Source organism: Sciurus carolinensis, chromosome 7 (genome assembly GCF_902686445.1).
Source record: "Sciurus carolinensis chromosome 7, mSciCar1.2, whole genome shotgun sequence".
Taxonomy (NCBI): Eukaryota; Metazoa; Chordata; class Mammalia; order Rodentia; family Sciuridae; genus Sciurus; species Sciurus carolinensis.
The window spans coordinates 122,428,664-122,450,393 of record NC_062219.1 but is presented as its reverse complement, the minus strand read 5'-3'; the positions used below and the strand labels follow the sequence as shown (position 1 = coordinate 122,450,393).

The 21,730-nt window shown below is 48.4% G+C and overlaps 2 protein-coding genes across 9 annotated transcripts; one reads left to right on the top strand and one right to left on the bottom strand.

Moving 5' to 3' along the window:
• Nucleotides 1-1,144: 1,144 nt before the first annotated feature.
• On the top strand, nucleotides 1,145-12,981 carry Egfl8 (EGF like domain multiple 8). Of its 2 annotated transcripts, XM_047557555.1 has the most exons (12): nucleotides 1,145-1,252; nucleotides 2,222-2,305; nucleotides 2,427-2,511; nucleotides 6,814-6,868; nucleotides 9,477-9,605; nucleotides 9,836-9,958; nucleotides 10,058-10,167; nucleotides 10,275-10,370; nucleotides 10,483-10,653; nucleotides 10,864-10,943; nucleotides 11,026-11,179; nucleotides 11,445-12,213. In XM_047557555.1, the coding sequence occupies exons 2-12, from the start codon at nucleotides 2,276-2,278 to the stop codon at nucleotides 11,483-11,485; spliced, it is 1,074 nt and encodes a 357-aa protein (XP_047413511.1). In that variant the 5' UTR covers nucleotides 1,145-1,252; nucleotides 2,222-2,275; the 3' UTR covers nucleotides 11,486-12,213. The 2 variants fall into 2 exon arrangements, with proteins under 2 accessions (XP_047413511.1, XP_047413512.1); XM_047557556.1 differs by lacking the exons at nucleotides 1,145-1,252; nucleotides 2,222-2,305; nucleotides 2,427-2,511; nucleotides 6,814-6,868 and adding an exon at nucleotides 8,478-8,886 and having other exon boundaries at nucleotides 11,026-12,981.
• Nucleotides 11,739-21,576, bottom strand: Agpat1 (1-acylglycerol-3-phosphate O-acyltransferase 1). 7 transcript variants are annotated; one of them, XM_047557561.1, is made up of 8 exons: nucleotides 19,169-19,433; nucleotides 15,353-15,449; nucleotides 14,839-15,083; nucleotides 14,479-14,612; nucleotides 13,981-14,156; nucleotides 13,731-13,826; nucleotides 13,496-13,568; nucleotides 11,739-12,984 (listed from the first exon to the last, which is right to left on the bottom strand). In XM_047557561.1, exons 3-8 carry the CDS (start codon nucleotides 15,036-15,038, stop codon nucleotides 12,800-12,802), a joined length of 864 nt encoding a protein of 287 aa, XP_047413517.1. In that variant the 5' UTR covers nucleotides 15,039-15,083; nucleotides 15,353-15,449; nucleotides 19,169-19,433; the 3' UTR covers nucleotides 11,739-12,799. The 7 variants fall into 7 exon arrangements, with proteins under 7 accessions (XP_047413517.1, XP_047413516.1, XP_047413518.1 ...); XM_047557560.1 differs by having other exon boundaries at nucleotides 14,839-15,047; XM_047557562.1 differs by lacking the exons at nucleotides 15,353-15,449; nucleotides 19,169-19,433 and adding an exon at nucleotides 21,328-21,576.
• Between the last annotated feature and the right edge of the window lie 154 nt (nucleotides 21,577-21,730).

Below are 21,730 nucleotides of genomic sequence, written 5' to 3'. Positions count from 1 at the left end.
TCCTGTTGCCATTCCTGCCGCTGCTGCTCCCCGCAGCCCCAGCGTCCCACAGCGCTTCCTACAAGCCGGTCATCGTGGTGCACGGGCTCTTTGACAGCTCATACAGCTTCCGCCACCTGCTGGAATACATCAATGAGGTCTGTCTGGGGACACCGGGTGGAGGACATTGGAGGCATCTACCTTGACTGGGGAGGAAGAGTGGGTAGCTGAAAGCCACTCCCGCCACGCCCTCTGCCTGCCAGTTCCTGCCATCCTGGCGTGGGGATAATTGGGAAGTGGGAATCCCTGATTCTAGCAAGCACAATAAATATGTGGATGATGGCCAGGGGTTGGTGTGTGGGGGCTTCATAGTCCATCCCCACTATGACCCCCCTTCCCACAGACACACCCTGGGACTGTGGTGACAGTGCTTGATCTCTTCGATGGCAGAGAGAGTTTGCGGCCTCTGTGGGAACAGGTACAAGGGTTCCGAGAGGCTGTGGTCCCCATCATGGCAAAGGCCCCTGAAGGGGTACATCTCATCTGCTACTCCCAGGGTAGGCAATTCCCCTTCCCAACTCCTGATTGATGTCTGAGGGATACTTCCTAGTGTCCTCAGCACCCCATTGCTGAACCACATCGCCCTAGTGCGAACCCTTCTTTTCTGACTTTCCTCAGCACCTGGGTCTTTTCTCCGTGTCCTGAATAGGAGGGAGACTCCCTGCACTGCTGCCCTTACTTTGTCTATTATGCATGGTTCTTGGATTTAAGGCCTACTAGGGGCAGTTAAAAGCATCCTTGAGTTAGACTCAGGAAACCTAGACTCTAATTTTGTCACTTACATGACACATGACCTTTTGGCACAGGGTGTGTCTGTTCTCTGAGCCTCAATCTCCTTTATGTTCAGCCTGGTGGTGATGGTGGGGCAGGGGGCAGAAGGCAAGACTTGGTTGTCCTTAATTTCCTGCCCAATATTGGTATTCTGCCTATAGGTGGTCTGGTGTGCCGGGCATTGCTCTCTGTCATGGATGAGCACAATGTGGATTCTTTCATCTCACTCTCCTCTCCACAGATGGGACAGTATGGAGGTGAGTGGGCACTGTGGGCCCCAAGTTTTGGGGGCACAGAGGTTTGTGGTCACTTGGCACTGCTCTTCTCTTGCCAGACACAGACTATTTGAAGTGGCTATTTCCCACCTCCATGAGGTCTAACCTCTACCGGATCTGCTATAGCCCTTGGGGTCAGGAATTCTCCATCTGCAACTACTGGCATGGTGAGTGGGGGATGCTGAACTGGGAGCATACAATAACCAATAGCAATGACAAAAATAGTGATAACTTCAGTTTACTGAGCACTTACTATCTGAAGAGGCACTATTCAAAAATTGATGTGGCTAGGTGTGTGGCAGCACATACCTATAATCCCAGCAACTTGTAAGTCTGAGGCAGGAAGACTGCAAGTTTGAGGCCAACCTGGAAAACTAGCAAAACCATGTCTCAAAATAAAAAATAAATTGGCTGAGGATGTAGCTCAGTGGTAGAGTGCGCTTGGATTAAATCCCCAGAAGGGGGAAAAACCATCACCAAAATGTTCAATATGTATCAACTTGCTTCAGAGAGTACAATCTGATACAGAGATCAGCCAGACTTTTCTGTAAAGTGCCAGATGATGAAGGTATTTGGCTTTGTAGACCATACAGTATCTGTCACAACCAATCAATTCTGCTGTTGTGGTGTGAAAGCAGCTGTAGACCATATGAATAAGTTAGAAAGTTATGAATGAATAAGTGTGTCTGTGTTCCAATAAAGCTTTATTTACAAAAACAAATTGTAGGCTGGATTTGACTGGTTGGTCAGTTTGCCAACCTTTAGTGTGGTGTTTATGGCCATAGATGCTGGGAATAGACTACTTGGGTTTGAAACCTAATCCTGCTGGGATTAGGTTATTATTTAGCCTTTTTGTGATTCAATTTTCCACATTTATAAAATAATTCAGCACATATCACATAGGATTCTTGTGAGGATTAAATAAATTAATGAATGTGATGTACATTGAACAGTATCCAGTTCATAGAAGTGGCTAGATACAAGTGCTTTCTATTCTGTTTACAATTATTATAACTACCATTGTATTGCTATCTACTTTGACTATGACTGTAGCCACCTGATTGGTTTTCCAGCCTTTGGTCTTGTCTCCCTTGTTTGCTGCTCTGACTGTCCTTTCAACTGCTGTTTACACCCAGATCCCCACCATGATGACTTGTACCTCAATGCCAGCAGCTTCTTGGCCCTGATCAATGGAGAAAGAGACCATCCCAATGCCACTGGTAAGATCCCATGTTCTTACCTGTGATCTCTTTATGCTTCTTTGAGCCCCTATATCCCTCTATCCAACCTGACCTGACTCAGGTTGTTGCTAACTCAGTCTCTCTTCTTCCCACCCTGCAGCATGGCGGAAAAACTTCCTTCGTGTGGGTCGCCTGGTGCTCATTGGGGGCCCTGATGATGGTGTTATTACTCCCTGGCAGTCCAGGTAATAAGGGATATGTGGGCTGAAGATTGGCTAAAGACACACCCAACCTCTACCAGTCTTTATCTCCTGCCCAAAACTGACTTTTCTTCTCACTGTTCAGTTAGTGCCACTCCCAAACCAATCATCCTATCACCCAAATGTAAAACCTGGGAGTCCTATTGCAACCCCAATGTCTAGTCATTCACTAAGTCTTGCTGACTTTACTTCCTCTCCATTCCTACCACTCACCTCCCTTTGTAGATTTTGTCCCTCAGTGGTGGGGATTGAACCCAGTACCTTGCCCCATGCTAAGCAAGGGTTGTACCACTGAGCTACACCCCCAGTCCTTGTAAAAAAACTTTTAATTTCAAAATAATTATGGATTCATAGCAAGTCTCAAAGATGTTATAGAGAGGTCCTGTGTACACTTCACCTAGTTTCCCAATGGTTATATCTTAGGTAACTAATGTATAATATCAAAACCAGGAAATAAGCTGGGCATGGTAGTACGCACCTGTAGTTCCAGTACTCAGGAAGCTGAGGCAGGAGGATCATCTGAGCCTAGGAGTTTGAGACCAGTCTGGGCAACACAGTGAGACCTCATCTCAAACCAACCAACCAACCAGGAAGTTGACATTGGTACAATGTATGTGTGTGGTTCTGTGCCATTTTATCACATTTCCTACCAGCACTGTTTTTACCAAGACTACTGTAACAACTTCCAGCCTCATCCTCTCCATCTTAATTAATTCTCAGGAAAATCCATGGCTCCATGGCACTATGTGCTTGTCTTTGTTGTAGGTCATCATGAGTGATCTGAAATGTCACCTGAGCTACCTTACTTAACAAATATTTATTGAGTACTATGTTCCCAGGTGCTGTTCTGGGTTCTGAGAATGCAACAGTAAATAAGAAAGAAATTGCTGCTATTATATAGCTCACATTCTAATTGGGAAGAAGATAACACATGTAAATATATATGTCAGGTGGCAATAAAGGAAATCAGGGGAGGTATCAGAGGATGCTTAGGGCCTGTTTTAGTGCTCAGAGAAGTCCTGGAAGAGCTGCCATTTGAGCAGAGGCTGAGGAAGTGAGGGAGTTGTATAACAGTGTGGAGGAAGAAGACACAAGCAGCACCTGCAGAGGCCCTGGGGCAGGTGTGAAGAATGAGGTTGGTATAGGAAGAGCACAAAGAGCTGGGGAGAGGAAGGGAGAGGAAGTAAGAGAGGTGGTGAGGACCAGTTGTGTTGAGCTTTTGTGGGCCAAAGTAAGGCTCTCCTTCTTTTTTCTTCTTTTGCTTTTTTGTATGTGATAAAATATAGATAACAGTGGGTTAGAGATACAGTTCAGGGGTAGAGCACTTGTGTACCATGTGTAAGGCCCTGGGTTTGATCACAAGCATGAGAAGAAACCAAAATCAAAACAAAACAAAAGGAAGAATAGGTAACAAAAGTTACCATTTTAGGCCAGGCATGGGAGTGCATACCTGTAATCTCAGTGACTCAGGAAGCTAAGGTAGAAGGATCACAAGTTTGAGGCCAACCTTGACAATTTAGTGAGACCCTGTCTCAAAATAAAAAGGGCTGGGGGTGTGCCTCGGTGGTAGAGGGCCTCTGGGTTCAATCCCCAGTACCACACACACAAACAAAACATCTTAGGCCAGGTGTGGTGGTGCATGCCTGTAATCTGAGTTACTCAAGAGACTGAGGCAGGAGGAGTGCCAGTTAGAGACCAGCCTCAGCAATTTAGCAAGACCCTCTCAAAATAAAAAAGGCTGGAGATGAAGCTTAGTGGTAGAATGCCCCTGGGTTCAATTCCCAGACAGAACCTCAAAAAAAAAAAAAAAAAATCCAATGAATGAGAGTAATAGCTCATGGTCACAACAACTCAATGGGTAATTATCTATTATTGTCTTTCTTTAACCTATAAGGAAAAACAGGGGCGAAAGAGATTAAATAACTTGCTTACGTTTATAGTTAGTAAGTGGTGAGGTCAGGCTCTCTGGCTTTTAATCACAATGTTTTATTTCCTCTTGGGAAAGGAGGTATTCTTTATGGGACAATGAGAATAAGTAACAGACTCGCACGTGGGGAGATTGTGGCAGAGCTGGGGTTCAAATCCAGGCCTGTGTGTCCCTACACTTTCTTATACCTTCTGCAGTATAGCCCCAGACCTCCAGACCTCCAGCCCAGCTTTCCCATGTGCCCAGCTGTGTCTCATCTCTGTGCCTTTGCTCTTGCGGTTTCCTTTACCTGAATGTCAGTGCAGGAGCATCACAGGGAAGTTTTGTGGATGCTTTAAAAACTAAAGTAGTGGTCCCTCCTCAGATCCCACAGTCCACTGAAATTAACACCATTAGCATTTATGCAGTTATTCACAGTGAGGGTCCACAGTGCCCATGCCAGTTAAATACTCTCTAATTTAAAAAATTTGTACTTAATCCCCAGAATCCACACAAAAAAAGTTTTTAAAAGATATTTTATTTTGAAATATAAAGCCAAGCATGATAGTGGCATGGTATCCCACATACCCAGGACATTGAGTCAGGAGGATTGCAAGTTCGAGGCCAATCTGGGCAACTTATCTCAAAATTTAAAAGAAGAAAAGAAAAAAAAAAAAAAAAAGGAAAAAGCTGGTGAGGCACTGGGGGTGAAGCTCAGTGATAGAGTGGTTGCTTGGCATGGGTAAGGCCCTGGGTTCAATTCCCAGCACGGAAGGAAGGAAGCCAAAATAGTACAAAACATTTTTTTTTTTTTTTTTCTTTTGAGGCAGGGTCTTGCTAAGTTGCTGAGGCTGGCCTGGGACTTGTGATCCTCCTGCCTTAGCCTCTTGAGTCACTGGAATTATAGGTCTATGCCACCATACCTGGCCTGTTTGCTCTTCACCTAAATTTCCCAAATATTAACATTTTATCATGTTTACGTTAACATTTTTCTCTGTCCCCTGAAATATATATTTATTTATATGTATGTGTTAATATTTAATTATATATTTAAATATATTAAACATTTACATATATATTAATTTTTTATGTGAACCTTTTGAAAGTACTATGCAGACAGGATGTCTCTTTATACCTGTATACTTTAGTGTGTCAGGGTGTATTTCCCATAAGCAGGATTTTTTTTTTATGTAACCACGGTAGTTTTTAAAAGTGGAAAATTAACATAGAGATTTTAATCTAATTTTTTTTGGGGGGGGTACTAGGAATTAAACTCAGGGGCACTTAGTCACTGAGCCACATCCCCAGCCCTTTTTATATTTTATTTAGAGACAGGGTCTCGCTGAGTTGCTTAGGGCCTTGGCTAAGTTGCTGAGGCTTGTAATCCTCTTTCCTCAGTCCCCCGAGTGACTGAAATTACAGATGTGCACCACCATGCCCAGCTATCCTCAGCCCTTTTTAAATATATATTGTAGGACTGGGGAAGATAGCTCAGTTGGTAGAGTGCTTGCCTCGCAAGCACAAGGCCTTGGGTTCAATCCCCAGCACCGCAAAAAAAAAAAAAAAAAAATAATATATATATATATATATATATATATATATATATATATATATAGTAGATGGACACACACCTTTATTTTATTTATTTATTTTTATGTGGTGCTGAGGATTAAACCTTGTGCCTCACATGTGCTAGGCATATGCTCCACCACTGAGCCACAATCCCAGCCCCATCCTCAGCCCTTTTTAAATTTTATTTTTATTTTACTTTTCATGGTGCTTTAGATTGAACCCAAGGCTTTGCACATGCTACGCAAGCACTCTACCGCTGCATTATACCTTTGGCCCTTAAGTTTGGAGACAGGATCTTGATAAGCTGCTTAAGCTTAACTCAAATTTACAGTCCTCCTGTCTTAGCTTCTCAAGTAGCTGGGATTGCAGGCATGTGCCACTATGCCTGGCTCTAATTGTCCTTATAGGAAAAATAATTCAATACAAGTTCAAACTCAGGCTTTGGGGGTTATTACATTTAGTTGTCATGTCTCTTTAGTTTCTTTTAATCTGGAATTGTTCCTCAGTCTTTGTCCCTGACATTGATATTTTTGAAGTGTATTGACCAGTTGTTTTGTGGAATGTCCTTCAGTTTGGGTTTGTTGGATAGTTCCTCATGATGAGATTCAGGTTATGCATTTATAGTGAGACTTCCACAGAAATGATGCAGTACCCTCAGTGCATTACTGCATGAGGTATGTGATATCTAATTAAATATTTTGAATGTCCTTCCTGCTGACTGTATCCTCAACAGGCTGTAGGTCCCTGAAGGACCCCAGACCACCTTGATTATTTCCAGTTTTTGATTACCTTCCTCAATCTCTTTGTAGCTTCTTTGGTTTCTATGATGCCAATGAGACAGTCTTGGAGATGGAGGAGCAATTGGTGAGCCCCTTGGGATTACTTCCCCTCTCTTCATCCACTGTCCTGCTCATTCTGGAGCCCTCCCTGCCACCGAAGGGTTCACCTTATGGGGAGGGAGACTAGGACACAAACGGTAACTCACTTTGTCTCTTTGTGTCTTTCTTCCATGTTTCCATGCCCCTTGGCCTACTTCGAAGGTTTATCTGCGGGATTCTTTTGGGTTGAAGACTCTCTTGGCTCGGGGGGCCATAGTGAGGTGTCCGATGGCTGGGATCGCCCACACGGCCTGGCATTCCAACCGCACTCTTTATGAGACTTGCATTGAACCTTGGCTCTCCTGAGGACATCCTCAGATGTCGCCAGATCTCCCCAGCCCAGAGACCAAGTGGTGGCCTTGGAAAGCAGATGTCAGGCTCTGGCATGCCTGTAACCACCTCATTGCTCCCACACTGCCCCCACACCAACCAGGGCTCCTAGAACCCCCATCCTTTGCTCCTCTGTGAATGACAAGTCCTGGTCCCCCTACCTCACGTTTTCTAGTTTGGGGGTGGCTCTGTGCTCTCCCTTTCTCCCAAGACCGAGGTTGGGAAATTAGAACCAGGTTTTTAACTTGTGGCTGCTCCTGCTGCTGCTGCTGCTCCTCCGTAACTGGCTGTATAGGAGGAGAACCCAACCCCTGCCCACCACAGGGGTCTCCTTCCAGGCCACTCAGGACATTTTTAGCTTATGTTCTCCCCGTGTTCCCTTTTCCTCTGAACTTCCCTGTTGTCAGCCCTCCCCACCTCCAAGAGGGACACCCATGAGAGTGGGGTTCTGAGGCTCCCCTATGGGGACAGTTCCGTTCTTGAAGTGTCAGTGTTGGGGAATATCTGTGGCCTGTGAGGCCCATCTCAGGTTTTGGGATCCCCCAGTCCCTATGATCAGTGTTGGGGTACCCCTAGGAGCCTAATTTATTTGAGGCTCCAGCCCCTCTTTTAACTACCCTTGAATGGGTGTGCTCCCTGTATTTATGGAAATAAAGTTCCATTTCCTCAGAGTGGCTTGGCTCATTTCCAGGTGAAGGGGACCTGGGCTCCTCAAGGAGGGTGGGAATGGAAAACCTAGGGCCTGGGTACCCGGACGCCTGGGCTGGGGTGGGGACTCCCTTGGTGTTTCCGTCTTCTCAATGCCCATTCTGTGTGGGTTCCTGATTCTCTGTGGGTTCTTTCCTGCTGAAGACAATTCTCTTCCTGTCCCAGCCTAGGATTAGGGGGCTGAACCCTGGGCTCCAGTGATTTGGACCTCAGTCTTAGGATGGAATGCGCCTGCCACCCCCAGGCTAGACGAGGAGGCTGAGGGTCAGGGTGGGCATTTGTTGTGCCCCTTTTTGACCTTTGTAGGCCAGAGCTGGGTGAGGGGCTGTACAATGAGCCTCCTTTTCCTTGAAAGAAGGAATTTTGGCTGACACAATAAGGCCCTGTCTGCTCTGGCATGGGGGGCGGTGGCTGACTCAACTCTGTGCCCCCCAAGCCCTAACAAATGTCATCAAGAGATGGGGGTACTTTTCCCCTTGGTGCCTTGGGCTGCCCCCCTGCCCTTCTGACAACTTACTTTTCTTTCTTTTCTCAGCTGAGCTTGCCTCTTCTCCCATGACCTGATCTGCTGTTTCTTGCCAGCCTGCTCTCTCTCCCTGCCCCCTAATTCTCCAGCAGTCTGTCTTGGGTTGAATCGGGGCTAGGGAAGGGTCACAGGGTATTTGTGGTATTAGAGCTAGAAGTCTGTTAATTTAGGAATCCAGAGTTTGGGGACCTCATAGAATTAGGAAAATTCTTATAGGGAGCCCTTTGCTAGAGCGGGGGTGAGAGTGGTAGGACTTGACCCCACTGAGCTGGCCAGGCTATAACTAAGGAGGAGGCTCAGTGGGAGGGGGTAGGAATGGGAGGGCTCTGTCTGGCCTAGCCCCTCCTCTTCTTGCCTGCCCAGAGGGCCCACCCACCAGTCTGAGCTGTTGCTGCTGAGGCTGGTCTGCCTGAAGTCTCCCTGGAGAGAGGGGAAGCCAGGTGGGAATGGGTGGAGGGGGAGGTAGATGGGGAGGGAATGTCAGTGGGTAAGGAGTGGGGGTTACTCAGAACCTTACAGTGGATGTGAATTGGGGGGCATCGTCTGAGTGAAAGGTGTGTGTCCAGGGTGTATTTGATGGTGTGGGTGTGTAAGGGTAGAAATAATGTTTAAAGTATGGTGCTTCCAGGAGCTTGCATTTGTATTTAAGATGTGAGGGTGTATATTTGGGGTTTTGAAAATATGAAGATTAAGTTATAAGAGGGCATGTTAAGGAGGACCATTGAGGGAGGGTTAACCATGTGTGTGTTCCTCCAGGTTGAACAGAGCAGAGCATCTGGAGAGGATGTGTCAGAGGGGTGGTAGAGGGAATGTGCTGGGGTGAGCCTGTATGATGCTGAATGGATCAAGATATGCTAAAGATGGTATCAATTACATGCACACAAAACTGTATACAGTCCTGGTGGCCAGTATGTAAAAGTGAATGTCTTGACCCCCTTAGAAGGCACCCACAGATTGCTCTTGGAAGGGCTGGGGCTGGAAGTTAATAGGAGAGAGGAAGGTCATCTATTAAACCTCTTCTTGTCTGTAGCCCACAGAGTCTGGAATCAAAGAGAATCATGGGGTCCAGGGCTGAGCTGTGCATACTCTTTGGCGGACTTTCATTCCTCCTGCTACTGATGTCAGGCGAGGGGGCCAAGGGTGGTTCCCTCAAAGAGAGGTGACAACAGAGGGGGTGGGACCTGGGTAAAGTCTGCATGGGAGCCTTCTGCTGGGAGTGGAGTTTCAGAGAAGGCAAAATAAAGTTGAAAGTTCAGGATGGGGGGTAGAGGCTGTCACCTCAGGGGTGCAGGGTCTCAGTGGCCCCTTGAGGGAAGTGGTTCTCCTGGCCTCCTAGGACGGACCTGGCCTACTAAATATCTCCCACCTCCTCCTTTGGCATGGATGTAGTCAAGGGGTCTGCTCCCAGCAGACGCTGGTGGTCCCACTTCGCTACAACGAGTCCTACAGTCAACCGGTATACAAGCCCTACTTGACCCTGTGTGCTGGAAGGCGCATCTGTAGCACATACAGGTGAGGGATGGGGAGCTTGGAGTCTGGGATCTCTGAGTTACCCCCAGGAACCTCTACCAGATCCATATCCGAGGTCCTGAGCCTGGTGCTGTGTTCCAGGACCACGTATCGCGTGGCGTGGAGGGAGGTGAAACGAGAAGTACAGCAGACCCATGCCATATGTTGCCAGGGCTGGAAGAAGAGACATCCAGGAGCGCTCACCTGTGAAGGTGAGGTTGTGTCTTCCAGGCCTTGCCAGAGGTCTACCGGAGGGGAGCAGGATGTTGGGGAGCTGAGCTACCGGTTTGGATCTGAAGCCCCTTTTCCTCCCCCACAGCCATTTGCGCCAAGCCTTGCCTGAACAGAGGCGTCTGCGTTGGGCCGGACAAGTGCGAGTGCGCCCCCGGCTGGGGGGGAAAGCACTGTCACGTGGGTGAGTGAGCAGGCCCTCCCCGCAGCGGGTGGGAGGGGGACTGGTAGCTTCCCCACCCACTCGGGCGTCTGGTCCCGCCCCCTCTCAGCACCCTCCACTTTCCTTTAACTAGACGTGGATGAATGTAGGACCAGCGTCACGCTCTGTTCGCACCGTTGTTTCAATACCGCGGGCAGCTTCACTTGCGGCTGCCCTCTTGGCCTGGTGCTGGGTCCCGACGGGCGCGCCTGCGCAGAGGGGTCTCCAGAACCCCCAACCAGTGCCAGCATCCTGAGCGTGGAGGGTGAGTGTGGGCGGGGCGAGAGGCCGCGAGGCCGTGGCTGGAGCCCAAGTAGTGGTCAAGTTCTGTTCTTTTTTTTTAGTTGTAGATGGACACAGTACCTTTATTCTATTTATGTGATGCTGAGGATCGAACCCAGTGCCTCACACCTGCTAGGCAAGTGCTCCACCACTGAGCTACAACCTCAGCCCAAGTTCTCCTTCTTTGTCCTAGTTCGGGAAGCGGAACATGATGAGCGCACCCTGAGGCGGGAGATTCGCGAGCTGCGAGGGCGCCTGGAGCGGCTGGAGCAGGTGAGTAAAGGCACCTGGGGCCAGGCCCACAGGGGCGGGGTGACCAGGTTGCCAACACCCTCGGGTATTTCTTCCTTTGCAGTGGGCCGCTCAGGCTGGAGCCTGGGTCCGAGCTGTGCTGCCCATGCCACCAGAAGAGCTACGGGCAGAACAGGTGGCTGAGCTATGGGGTCGGGGTGACAGGATCGAATCTCTCAGTGACCAGGTGCTGCTACTGGAGGAGAAGCTGGGCACCTGTGAGTCTTCCTGCTCCTCCCCACCCAAACCCCTATCCCAACTGCCCTAGCTCTTCCAGAGATCTTCGCAGTTCTGCATTTCCTTATTCCAGAAACCCCTCCTCAAAGTTCACTCTCTCCATACCCTCGGGGGATATCTCCATTTCCCTTCTCATCTGGGACCATGCCCGAGTCTGAGTGAGAGAAGCAGTGTGGCCCCCTCAGGCTGGGGCAGTCTCCATACACTACAGCCCCCATGTCCCACTATCTCCTTGTCATTAACCAGGCTCCTGTGAGGACAACAGCCTGGGCCCAGGACTGAATTGATGAGGAACTTCTGCAGCACCCATCCCCTAATTTATAGAAACTGAACCCACTAATCCTTTGGGGTTGGCCAATTGGGAGTAGCAAATAAGACTATCTGCCACTGAGGAGCTATGATCCTGGAAACTCTGGAGGGCTGAAGAATGGGGAAAGGTGGGCTGTCTTAGCCTGTCCATTTCTGGCGGCAGCTTGTCTGGACAAAGCCTGGTCTTCAAATCCCTAACAAACATGGCAAGAAAGCACCCAGATCTCTCTCTCTCTCTCTCTCTCTTTATTTTCAGTTGCTTGCTGTTATCCAGATAATAAAAATCAACCATGAAAAACTGTTGCCACCCTCTCCTTTTGCTCCCAGCCCACCTCCTGGGCTGAGGAAACAGGTCTGGAGTGGGAGGCAGGAGTGGCCGATGCCACCAGGAGGAAATGAAAACTGGCTCAGAGAGGGGGAAGCCTCAAAAGAAAGAGAAATAAATTAAACAACCTCCTCTCCTCTCTGGCCAGGGTCCAGTTCCTTTCCCCAGCTCCCCAGGGAGCAGTGAGTGCAGTGCCTGGTATCTGCCTCTTTCCCCTGTGTTTGGTTGGGATGGTACAGGGGGACTATAGGAGATTGGGTGGGGTCAGGACTACTGAAGGACTGTACCCTGGGGACAGGGGGAAGCAGAAATGTGGAGACCAAACCGGCATTGAGGAGTGTGCTCAACCCTGGGCATCTGGGCAAGGGAGGGATGAGACCTCTGAGTTAGAAGAGTCCAGCCCCTACTGATGGGGACTCCACAGGGAGGGAGGATGAAGGTGCTGGGGCAGATTCCCAGGATGAGTCCCGGAGGAGTGTTCCAGGTATCGGCTTCCAGCCAGAGTGAGGAGTCATCCTCACAAATGGATCAGTCTACTGAACCCATGGACTTGGGCATGGGGGATGAATTGTTCCACAGACAGGATGAGTCCACTGGCCAATGTGGAATGGAGAGGGAGAGAAGACTGTGAAGGAAGAGAGTCCACTGGGGATGGGATGGGATGGGATGGGATGGAATATCCCCCACCCTTGTGTATGATGAGCCGCTCAAGATGAAGGGGAGGCAACTATCTCACAGACAAGATGGCAGGAAGTGAGGATCAGAGTGCAGACTCTACCTAGACAGGAGAGTCCCTGGGTGGGGCCAGGAAGGGATAGGGAGTGACGTTGTACGCACATTCACATCAGAATTTGAAGATTCTGAAGAGAATAAGTGGGGAGAAAGGAAATGAGTAAGAGTGGCCCTGCTAAAGGGCCAATGGGTTGGTAGGTGTGGGGTGCAAGATGGGGACAAATGGGAGGGGAGCTCATAGACGGGCCTCGCCCACTCCCCCTGGCTTCTTCAGATAGTCACCACCACCCCGGCCATCAGTAGAGATTTCCCGGAAAATGGTGAGCATGGAGTGCCGGACTCTGTCAGCCAGAGCAGGGACGTCATCTGGTGTCAGCCCTTCTGTGGGCACTGGTGGCAGCACCCGTACCTGACATCGCCCTGGTGAGACGAGGAGCACCATCATGGCTTGTTCTCCCAGGGTTTTGCCCAGATAGGGCCCAGCTTCTGGGCAATGCAGCTACTCCCTTCCTCAACCTTTTGGGTTTCTTCCCCTAACCCTGGGCAACTGCCTCCTGCTTCCCAGCTACAACCTGTTCCTTGAGGCCCTCCTGTACAAAGCCTTCCCTGAACCTCAGTCCAGATATCTCCCATTGCCCAGGGTTAGCGTTTACTATGGAGGTTTACTCACTACATTTTTGCACATATAGACTATCTTTCCTGACAGATCAAAATAGTCCCTCTTAGAGACCAAGTACTTACCCACCTAACAGGGTATGGTGGGAGCTTATTAGGTACTTATTGCCTGATGTGGAATTAGATGTGGGATGATTGTGTGGGTGTGTCTTATGGCTCTGACACTGAATGATCCCCTGCTCACAGGGACATCACCACAGCCTCTCCAACGGCTGTTCTGGTCATACCCTACCCCAGTCCTGCTCAGAGCCCTCACCCGAGGTGAAGCGGCGCTCCTTCTTGCAGTAGAAGTCTTGATAGGAGGACATGACTATTGGGACAATGGGAACCTGGGGAGGGGGTAAAGTGGATTAGTCCATGGCTCCCTGAGACCTATCACTGCCCAGAGAGGGAGGGAGGGAGGGAGGAAGGAAGGAAGGAAGGAAGGAAGGAAGGAAGGAAGGATGGATGGGGGCTGGGGACTGAGTAGCAGAAGGGGAAGTAGTAGTCACCTGGGCCTGTACTGCAAGATGGAAGGCGCCACGTTTGAAGGGCAGCATGGAGCCATTGTGATTTCTTGTTCCCTCAGGAAAAACCCAGACTCTTACCTGGTGGAGGAAGAGGATCAAGGAAGATATGCACATATAGAGGCATCAGAGTGGGTGCAATGCTATAATGAGGCCTGCCTACCTGTCTATTCATGAATTTATAACTGTTCCACTCCCTAGCTCCCCAAGCCCCCATTCCCCCAAGATGACTCACGTCCTGGGTAAGCAGGGTCTGGGCGACCTCAGACATGACACTGATAGCATCCCCTGTACGCTTCCGGTCAATGAAGATGACTCCTGCCAGCCAGCAGGCCAGCCCAGCAGAGCCAGCCCATAGTAGTTCACGCTTGGCAATGGGCACACAGCGGCCTGGCAGTACCTCCATCATTCCTTAGGCAGGGGTGAGGATGGGGTAAGGATCAGAGTAGAGGCAGAGTGCCACAGCAGGCATCCCAACCCACCCAGGTCATCCCCCATGCGAGCAGGACTGGAGATAAAGGGAGACCGGACTGAAGAAACCCTAGGTGACTAAAGGTATATGTACCCTGCTTATGAAGGCAGATGTACTCTGGAGAAAGCAAGCCCGAGGAGGGAGCAAAAGAGCAACATCCCAAAGGAGAGGAGTTGAGGACCTCTAAGGGAACAGATTGTGGGAAAGAGTCAAGAGGGAGGGCATGAGTTGGGGGCCATGTGCCCAGAAACGGGGTCTCACCAAGTAGGTCGAGGGAGCTCTGGTGGTTGGAGACCACGACGTAGGGCTGCGAGGGAGGGAAGTGATGAGTCCCTCGCACCTCCACTCTGATCCCATACAGGTATTTGACGTGAAGCAGCATTAGACGCAAGATCCTGTGGGGTCATGGCAAAGGGGCCCAGTGGGATTCACTGATGTCCACTTGCCTGTCTCAGTTCTCCCCACCCTACTGTCTTCCTGGCTATCTTTGCAGTTTTCTCCCCCTTCCGTGTCCTGAGCTTACCCATTCTAGTCTACACACACCAGGCCACTCCCCAACAAATCTACCACTCACTTCTCACCCTTAGGTTCCCTCATCACCCACCACCCCTTGCCCCTCACTTCATGTTCTCAACGTTGCGTCCTCGCACGGCACACACAGGGATGGCAAGCACAGCCAGGAAGAGGATCCAGCCATTGTAGAAGGCCATCTTAAAGAAATACTTGGCACTGGGGCTGCAGAACCACAGGGTGGGCAGCAGGAAGAGTAGCAGCAGGAGCAGCAGCAGCAGCACCGTCCATGCCCCGGGCCACAGCTCCATTCTGGCCACCTGCAGAGAATGGGGCAAAGGACAGTGGCCTGGTTTCTGGAGGGGAGGAGAGTGGAGTCAGTAAGGCACAGAAGGAAGGGTTGGGGAGTGCTATCAGGATAAGGGCCAGAGACACAGGATGAGGCCTGGGTTCCCATAAAAACCTTCCCAGGAAGCCTCTCTAGGATGGGGAGCTCAAAATAGTTGTTCCCACCACCTCCAGGAGGGCTCCAGATACATTGAGACAAGAAGACCTGAGACATGGACATCCACAACTCACAGATACATGAGAACAAAACAACAAATCCGGGTGCGGTGGTGCATGCCTGTAATCCCAGTGACTCGGGAGGCTGAGGCAGGAGGATCGAAAGTTCGAGGCCAGCCTCAGCAACTTTGCGAGACCCTTAGCAACTTAGCGAGACCCTGTCTCAAAATAAAAAAATAAAATAAATGACTGGGGCTGTGACTCAGTTATAAAGCACCTCTGGATTCAATCCTCAGCACCAAAATAAATAAATAATAAATAAATAAATAGAAACAACAAAAATGATAGCTAACACTTGTAGCTGAAAAGGATCTTTTAACAGTGTACACTTGCACTGTCCAATACATTAGCCACCAACCACATGTGAATACTGAGCACCTGAAATGTGGCTAGTCCAAATTGAGATGTTATGGAAATGTAAAGTACACATCAGATTTTAAAAACTTTGGGTGAAAATTTGTAAAATACTCCCTGTTAATCTTCTAATTTCTTTTGGATATATTTGGTTCAATAAAGTATACCATTAAAATTAATTTCACTTTGTATATGGTACTGGGGATGGAACCCAGAGGTACTTTGCCTCTGAGCTACATCTCCAGCTCTTTATTTTTTGAGACAGGGTCTAACTAAGTTGCTGAGGCTGGCCTCAAACTTGAGATTCTTATGCCTCAGCCTCCCAAATTGCTGGGATTATAGGCTGCACCACCATGCCTGGCTCATTGTTTCTTGTTACCTTTTTCAATGTGGCTGTAAGAAAATTAAAAATTACATGTGGCTCACATTATATTTCTGTTGGACAGTGCTGGTCTATACATTATGTTAAACCTTTACATACTACACACATTATAATCTATAAAGTACTATTATTATTTACATTTTACAAGAAATAAGCCCAGAGATTAAAGAACTTACCTGAGGTCATAGCTCCTTAACAGCAGTGTCTAGATTTATGCAGCCTGTGTCCTAAGCACTTTGTTATGCTGTCATCTGTATATACACACACACACATACAGAGTACACAGCAGATACAGTGTCTGTGAACAAACATCCAAAAACACCAAGGGATGAGTGGCAAGAATAAGGGCTCATGCCACTGATGTAAATGGACACACAATCATACAGAGACGGACACATTCTCATACATGCACAAATTTACCATCATATCCTGTGACAAATAAAGGAATATAAATGCATACCTAGAAAAATTCCTCTTCCCCCAGGCAGCTGCCTCTATTTTCAATAAATCCAACATACCAATCCTGCTTCCACAGATAGGTAAACAAATTTCACCACGCTTTCCCCTTCTTTCTAACCACATGGAGGAAGTGTGGCTGGCCTTATCATGTAAAAAATGGAGGGCAGAGAATAAAAGGTCCAGACATCATACCACCTGCTCTGGGAGAGGAAAGGACTCAAGAAGAAGCAGGGGTTCTTCCTCCTTCCTCCACTCTGCCTTACTGCTGAAGGGAAGTTCACAATTGACAAAAGGGGTGTTCAGGCAAATACCTGTTATTCCCATCTAGGCCAAAGGCACTCCCTTTCTAGAACAGGAAGGACTATAGGCAAAGGTTAAGAGGCAATGGAGGAAATAGGAGACCTTGCCAGCAAGGAAGGTTTTCTTAGCTGCTCCATCCCACTGCCTCTGCAAGTTCAGACCAGCATGGTTTCTCCTCTGGCCTGTATGCTGCAGGTGCCTAACTCTTCCCCTCCAATCAACTTCCATGTGACAACCAGAGATGTTTCTGTAACATAATCTGAATATTTCTGTCTTGCCCAAAGGCAAAGTTGACTACTGCTTATATCTTCCCACCTCATCCTCAAAAGCAGTATTTTTTTTTTTTTGCTCCAAACTGATTTAGTTTCTCAGATGCACCATGATCCTTCATGCTTCTGTGCTTTGAACATGCTGTTCCCTTTGGATGAAATGCCCTTTCTGACTCTTCTCCAGCCTCACACAGCTCAGTTCCACCTTTTGGATATCTTCCTGAACTCAAGGCCTGTTTTCATTACAATTTTTTTTCTTATCGGTGGCTCTCACAGTATAGAAATGCAAAGTCTCAGAACTCAGTCCAAATATACTGAATCAAATTCTGGGCACTGAGACAAGCAATCTGTATTTTAACAAACTCTCTCAGGTGGGTCTAAAGTGTGCTTGGGTTCTCAAACCACTGATACTGACACCACACTAAATCTAACAGCTCACTGGCATCCACCACTTCTCCAAGGTTGTAAGAAGCTTGAAGACAGGGATTCTGTCCTATCCCAAATGCCAGGACAATAGGAAGTAGTCACTCAATATTAACATTTGCTAAACAGATTATAAGACTGTATACCCACCCACACAGCTATAATTAATGTGAGAGATGGTTTTGTTTTTGTTTTTCAATGCTGGGGATTGAACCCAGGGTCTCACATATGCTAGGCAAGCACTCTGCCACTAAGCTAAATACTCAGTTCCAAGATAGTGGTTCTGATCACAAATCAGATGGCTACCTTTTTGAGGAATATTAACCATAAAAGGTTATCGACAAAACATGGAACATGAAGTTTCACAGTAACTTATTCTGAATATAAACTATGATACATGGCCATAGTGAAGCCAGATGAAGATGTCATCTCACACATCAGAGAAAGAGAGAATGGGATCAATGTGCCATGGGGGAAAGATGCTGGTATCACCAACAGTACAAAGAGTGGGGCATAGATAATGTCTGTAAATATGGATGGGGTTTCACAGCAGGGCTGACCACTGACACATATTAAGCCCACAGACACAAACTATACACAGCCAATGGAGAAATATGTGTGAAGACACAGGTCAAGGAGGTCAGCAAGATAAGGCAAGGTCCTTTGGGGATCTGGACCATTTCTAATACATGTAACTCTCTCTGGTCAGAAATATCCAAGGATTTATTAACGCAATGGAGTGTCAAATGGGTTAATGAGCATATAGCTCACAAAACATACTGACAATAAGTTTATTAAATAAATGGTAGGTGTAACCAGAAACACACACAATGGATGTGTCACATCCATGCATCATTTGAAGGGGAATGCACGTGTAGTGAGAACCATAACTAGGGTAATAGGCTGATCCCATCACAATGTGAGAGTGTGTGTTATTCCATGGATCCCACAAAGGAAAATTCCTGCATGTGGGGTGACCATGGACATTTGTTTGAGACCAAACAAAATAAGGTATATAAGCTTTACATACTAAATATGCAAAAGCATAAAACATGTAACTAATATGAAATCACATATATTAATATTAGTAGGTGCTACATAAAAAAAATAATGCAGGACTTGAACGTCAAAATTGGATGTGACACAAGGACACAAGAAATGAGAATGGCAATTCTGATGGAAAATAAAAAACATTTCTCTACAATGTATGTATAACAGGGACAACCTAGCTGCACACAAGCCATTAAACATGTTAAAGACACACAATCAATATAGAAAACATGTACCCCCATAAGGCATTTATGTGTCAGTGTGGAAGGCCACTGAGAAATAAGGTTCTGTGCTTAGAGGGAGAGGTGCCTGAGGACATTCCTAGGAATCAATTATGCTGGCCTTCTCTCCTCACCACCCCCCAAGAGTCATGTGGGGCCAAAGGGCAGGAAAAGGAATTGGGGAATGTGTAGGGAATTCCCTCTCCAGGATTCCCTGTCCACACCTTCCGTTCCAAATTCACAGTTTCCATCTCTCCTCCCACCCATGTCTTTTTGATTCTTCCTCTCAGGCCCCCTCTCCTTTCCCCAGCAACCCTCTTCCCTGTTGGCCTTCCCAGTCCCAATCTCTCCCCATCCCCTCATCCACATCCCTTTCAGCACCCTCCTCCCTCTTCCTCCCATCCCTTTCCCGCCCACACCTCTGTGGGGTGGGGGGCCTGGGGGGCCGGCCCCCTCCCCAGCCAGGCTGCGGCAGCGGTGGTGGCGGCTGGCTGTGTCTCTGCCTCTGTCGGGGTGTCGTTGCCAAGGGGGCGACAGGATATGGGGGTGTCCTAGCCCCGTCCGATGGAGGGGTGGTGGGAGTGGGAGGTTGGGCCCATAGCGGTAGGAATGGTGGGGGGTTTTCCCCCCAACACCCTCCCTCCCTCCCTTTCTGCTGTCTCTCTGTGGGCTGGGGCTGCTGCTGCCGCTATTCCCCCCACCCCTCCCCAACGCCTGCTTGTTTCCGGGGCTGGCCAGGAAGTGGGGGGCGGTGATGGGCGGCCTGCTTTACCAATCGCCTCTTAGGGACCCAGGCATCTCCTCGCCACAGCTACCACAGTTCTCTTGCTAGCTCCGCCCCATGAGAGCCCAGCTGGGCTCTGCCCGTGTCCAGCTGTATCTTTTTTCCTCCAACCCCCTTTCCGCACACTCCCGGCCTGGAGCCCTTGTTGTAGCCCTCCATCGGCACATTCCTTTCTCTCATTTACCCATAAGCTCCCCTGTTACTGCCAGTTATTTTTACTTTTTTTTTTTCTTTTGGCGATGCGGGGGATTGAACCCAGGGCCTCGTACATGCTAGGCAAGCAGAGTTATATCCCTAACATTAAAAAAAAAAAAAAAAGAAAAAGAAAAAATATATAAGATATATAGATTTTGGGCTGGGGAGATAACTCAGCTGGTAGAGTGCTTGCCTCGCAAGTACAAGGCCCTGAGTTCGATCCCCAGTACCGCAAAGAAAAAAAAAAAAAAAAAAAAAAAAAAAAAAAATATATATATATATATATATATATATATATATATACACACACACATATATATATAGATTTTAATTTTTTAAATTTTGAGACATGGTATCTCGCTAGGTTGCTCAGGCTGGCATCGAACTTGCGATACTCCAGCCTTTCCAGTGGCTGGGGTTACAGTCATGTGCCACTTTTACTTGCTCTCTGATTTTTCCCTTTCTCCTTAACTCCTGTATCTGCTTCATCCCCGCCCCCTCAACTCTTCTCAAAGACTGCGTCTCCTGTCCCCCATTCAATCTCAAACATTTATCAAGAATCTACTATATTCCAAGCAATAAGTTCACCTCTTTCCTTTTTCTCTTCAGGACTCCATCTCTTCCCCCCTCGCCCTCCAGTTCTCTGGTCTGGTCTCCTTGCCCTTTGTCCCTCCCTCCCCCCACTCCCCCCCCATCTCCCAGCAAACTTCTTCCTCCACTCTCACCCTATCTGGCCTTCTGGTCCACCACTTCCATGCATTTACCTCAGCACATCTTTCCAAGTTCCTGTCAGTCTCTTTAATCAAACTGAGACAATCCCCCTCCCCAAACAAAGAATCTGGTTGCATTTTTTTTTCTTGCAGTGGAAACTGGACATTAAGACACTGCTTCCTGGGGGCAGGGGTGGTAAGGAAGAAAGGTGATTCTTCTGGGATGACCATGCCTCTTTAAATTTTGTGGGCATGTATCCACCTCTTAGTCCCTGTTCCCCTCTTCCTCATACTCCCATTATCAGGATCACCCATCCTATCACTCCTCCCTCCTGGGCCTCTATCTCTCCCTTTCAACACCTTATTTCCTAAACCTCTTCAAGTCTTCTAAATCCTCACCTCTCCTGTTCTCCCAGTTTCTCATCTTTTCTTATTGAATCACATGGAACCTTTTATCAAGGTGTTGCTTAACTGCCCTCGGCCTGTCTGCCGGCTCCCGCCCCCAGGAACACCTATACCCTGCATGCGTTTACACGCCCTGGTGAAGAGGATGTATATGACACTGATAGAGGACTGTTACCTAGTTCTGCTTCTTAGGCCACAGTGAGGGCCACTGTAGGAAAGGCCCAAGATCCCAGGGGTCCAGCCCAGGAAGAAGACCCCAGTTCTGCTGGGCAAACTACAAGAAGGAAAGGGCGGGCCTAACCTCATTCTGCCGCGGGTCACCTAAAATGGGGCGGGCCTTGCCCTTTCTGCACCCGCTCATTAAGAGGTGGAACCAGACCTTTTCTGTTGTTAAGGTTTAAGACAGAGCTGTGGTCGACTGTTCCGCTCCGTGTCACATGAACAAGGGGGTGGGCCTTTAACTCAGTGGTGTTCTGTAAATCACCTAAAGAGGGGCGGGCTGAATCGTCCAGCTGAAGGAGTTAGGTTAACACCAGCGCCGAAGGTCGATGTTCGCACCATCCAAACGTCGGGCTAATCCCAGTTCTGTTCCCTTCTTCACGAAGAGGGAGGGGTGGACCCAAGTTCTGCTCTCTACGTCACCCAAAGAGGCCGGAGCCATTTTGAACCCCGCGACCCTAGTATTTTTGCCTTCTTTTCCGAGATCTGCGCCGTCTTTACCGGTTTTGGCCAATCAGAGGCAAAGAAAACAGCCCAATCAACCTAGAGAGTCCACAGCTGAAGGACCCGGATGCGGCCGAGCCAAGGCCTTTGAACTGCGAGACCCACCAATTGTAGAGCAGTCACCATGGCGACAAGATAGAGATGAAGAGGTGGGATCAGAGAAG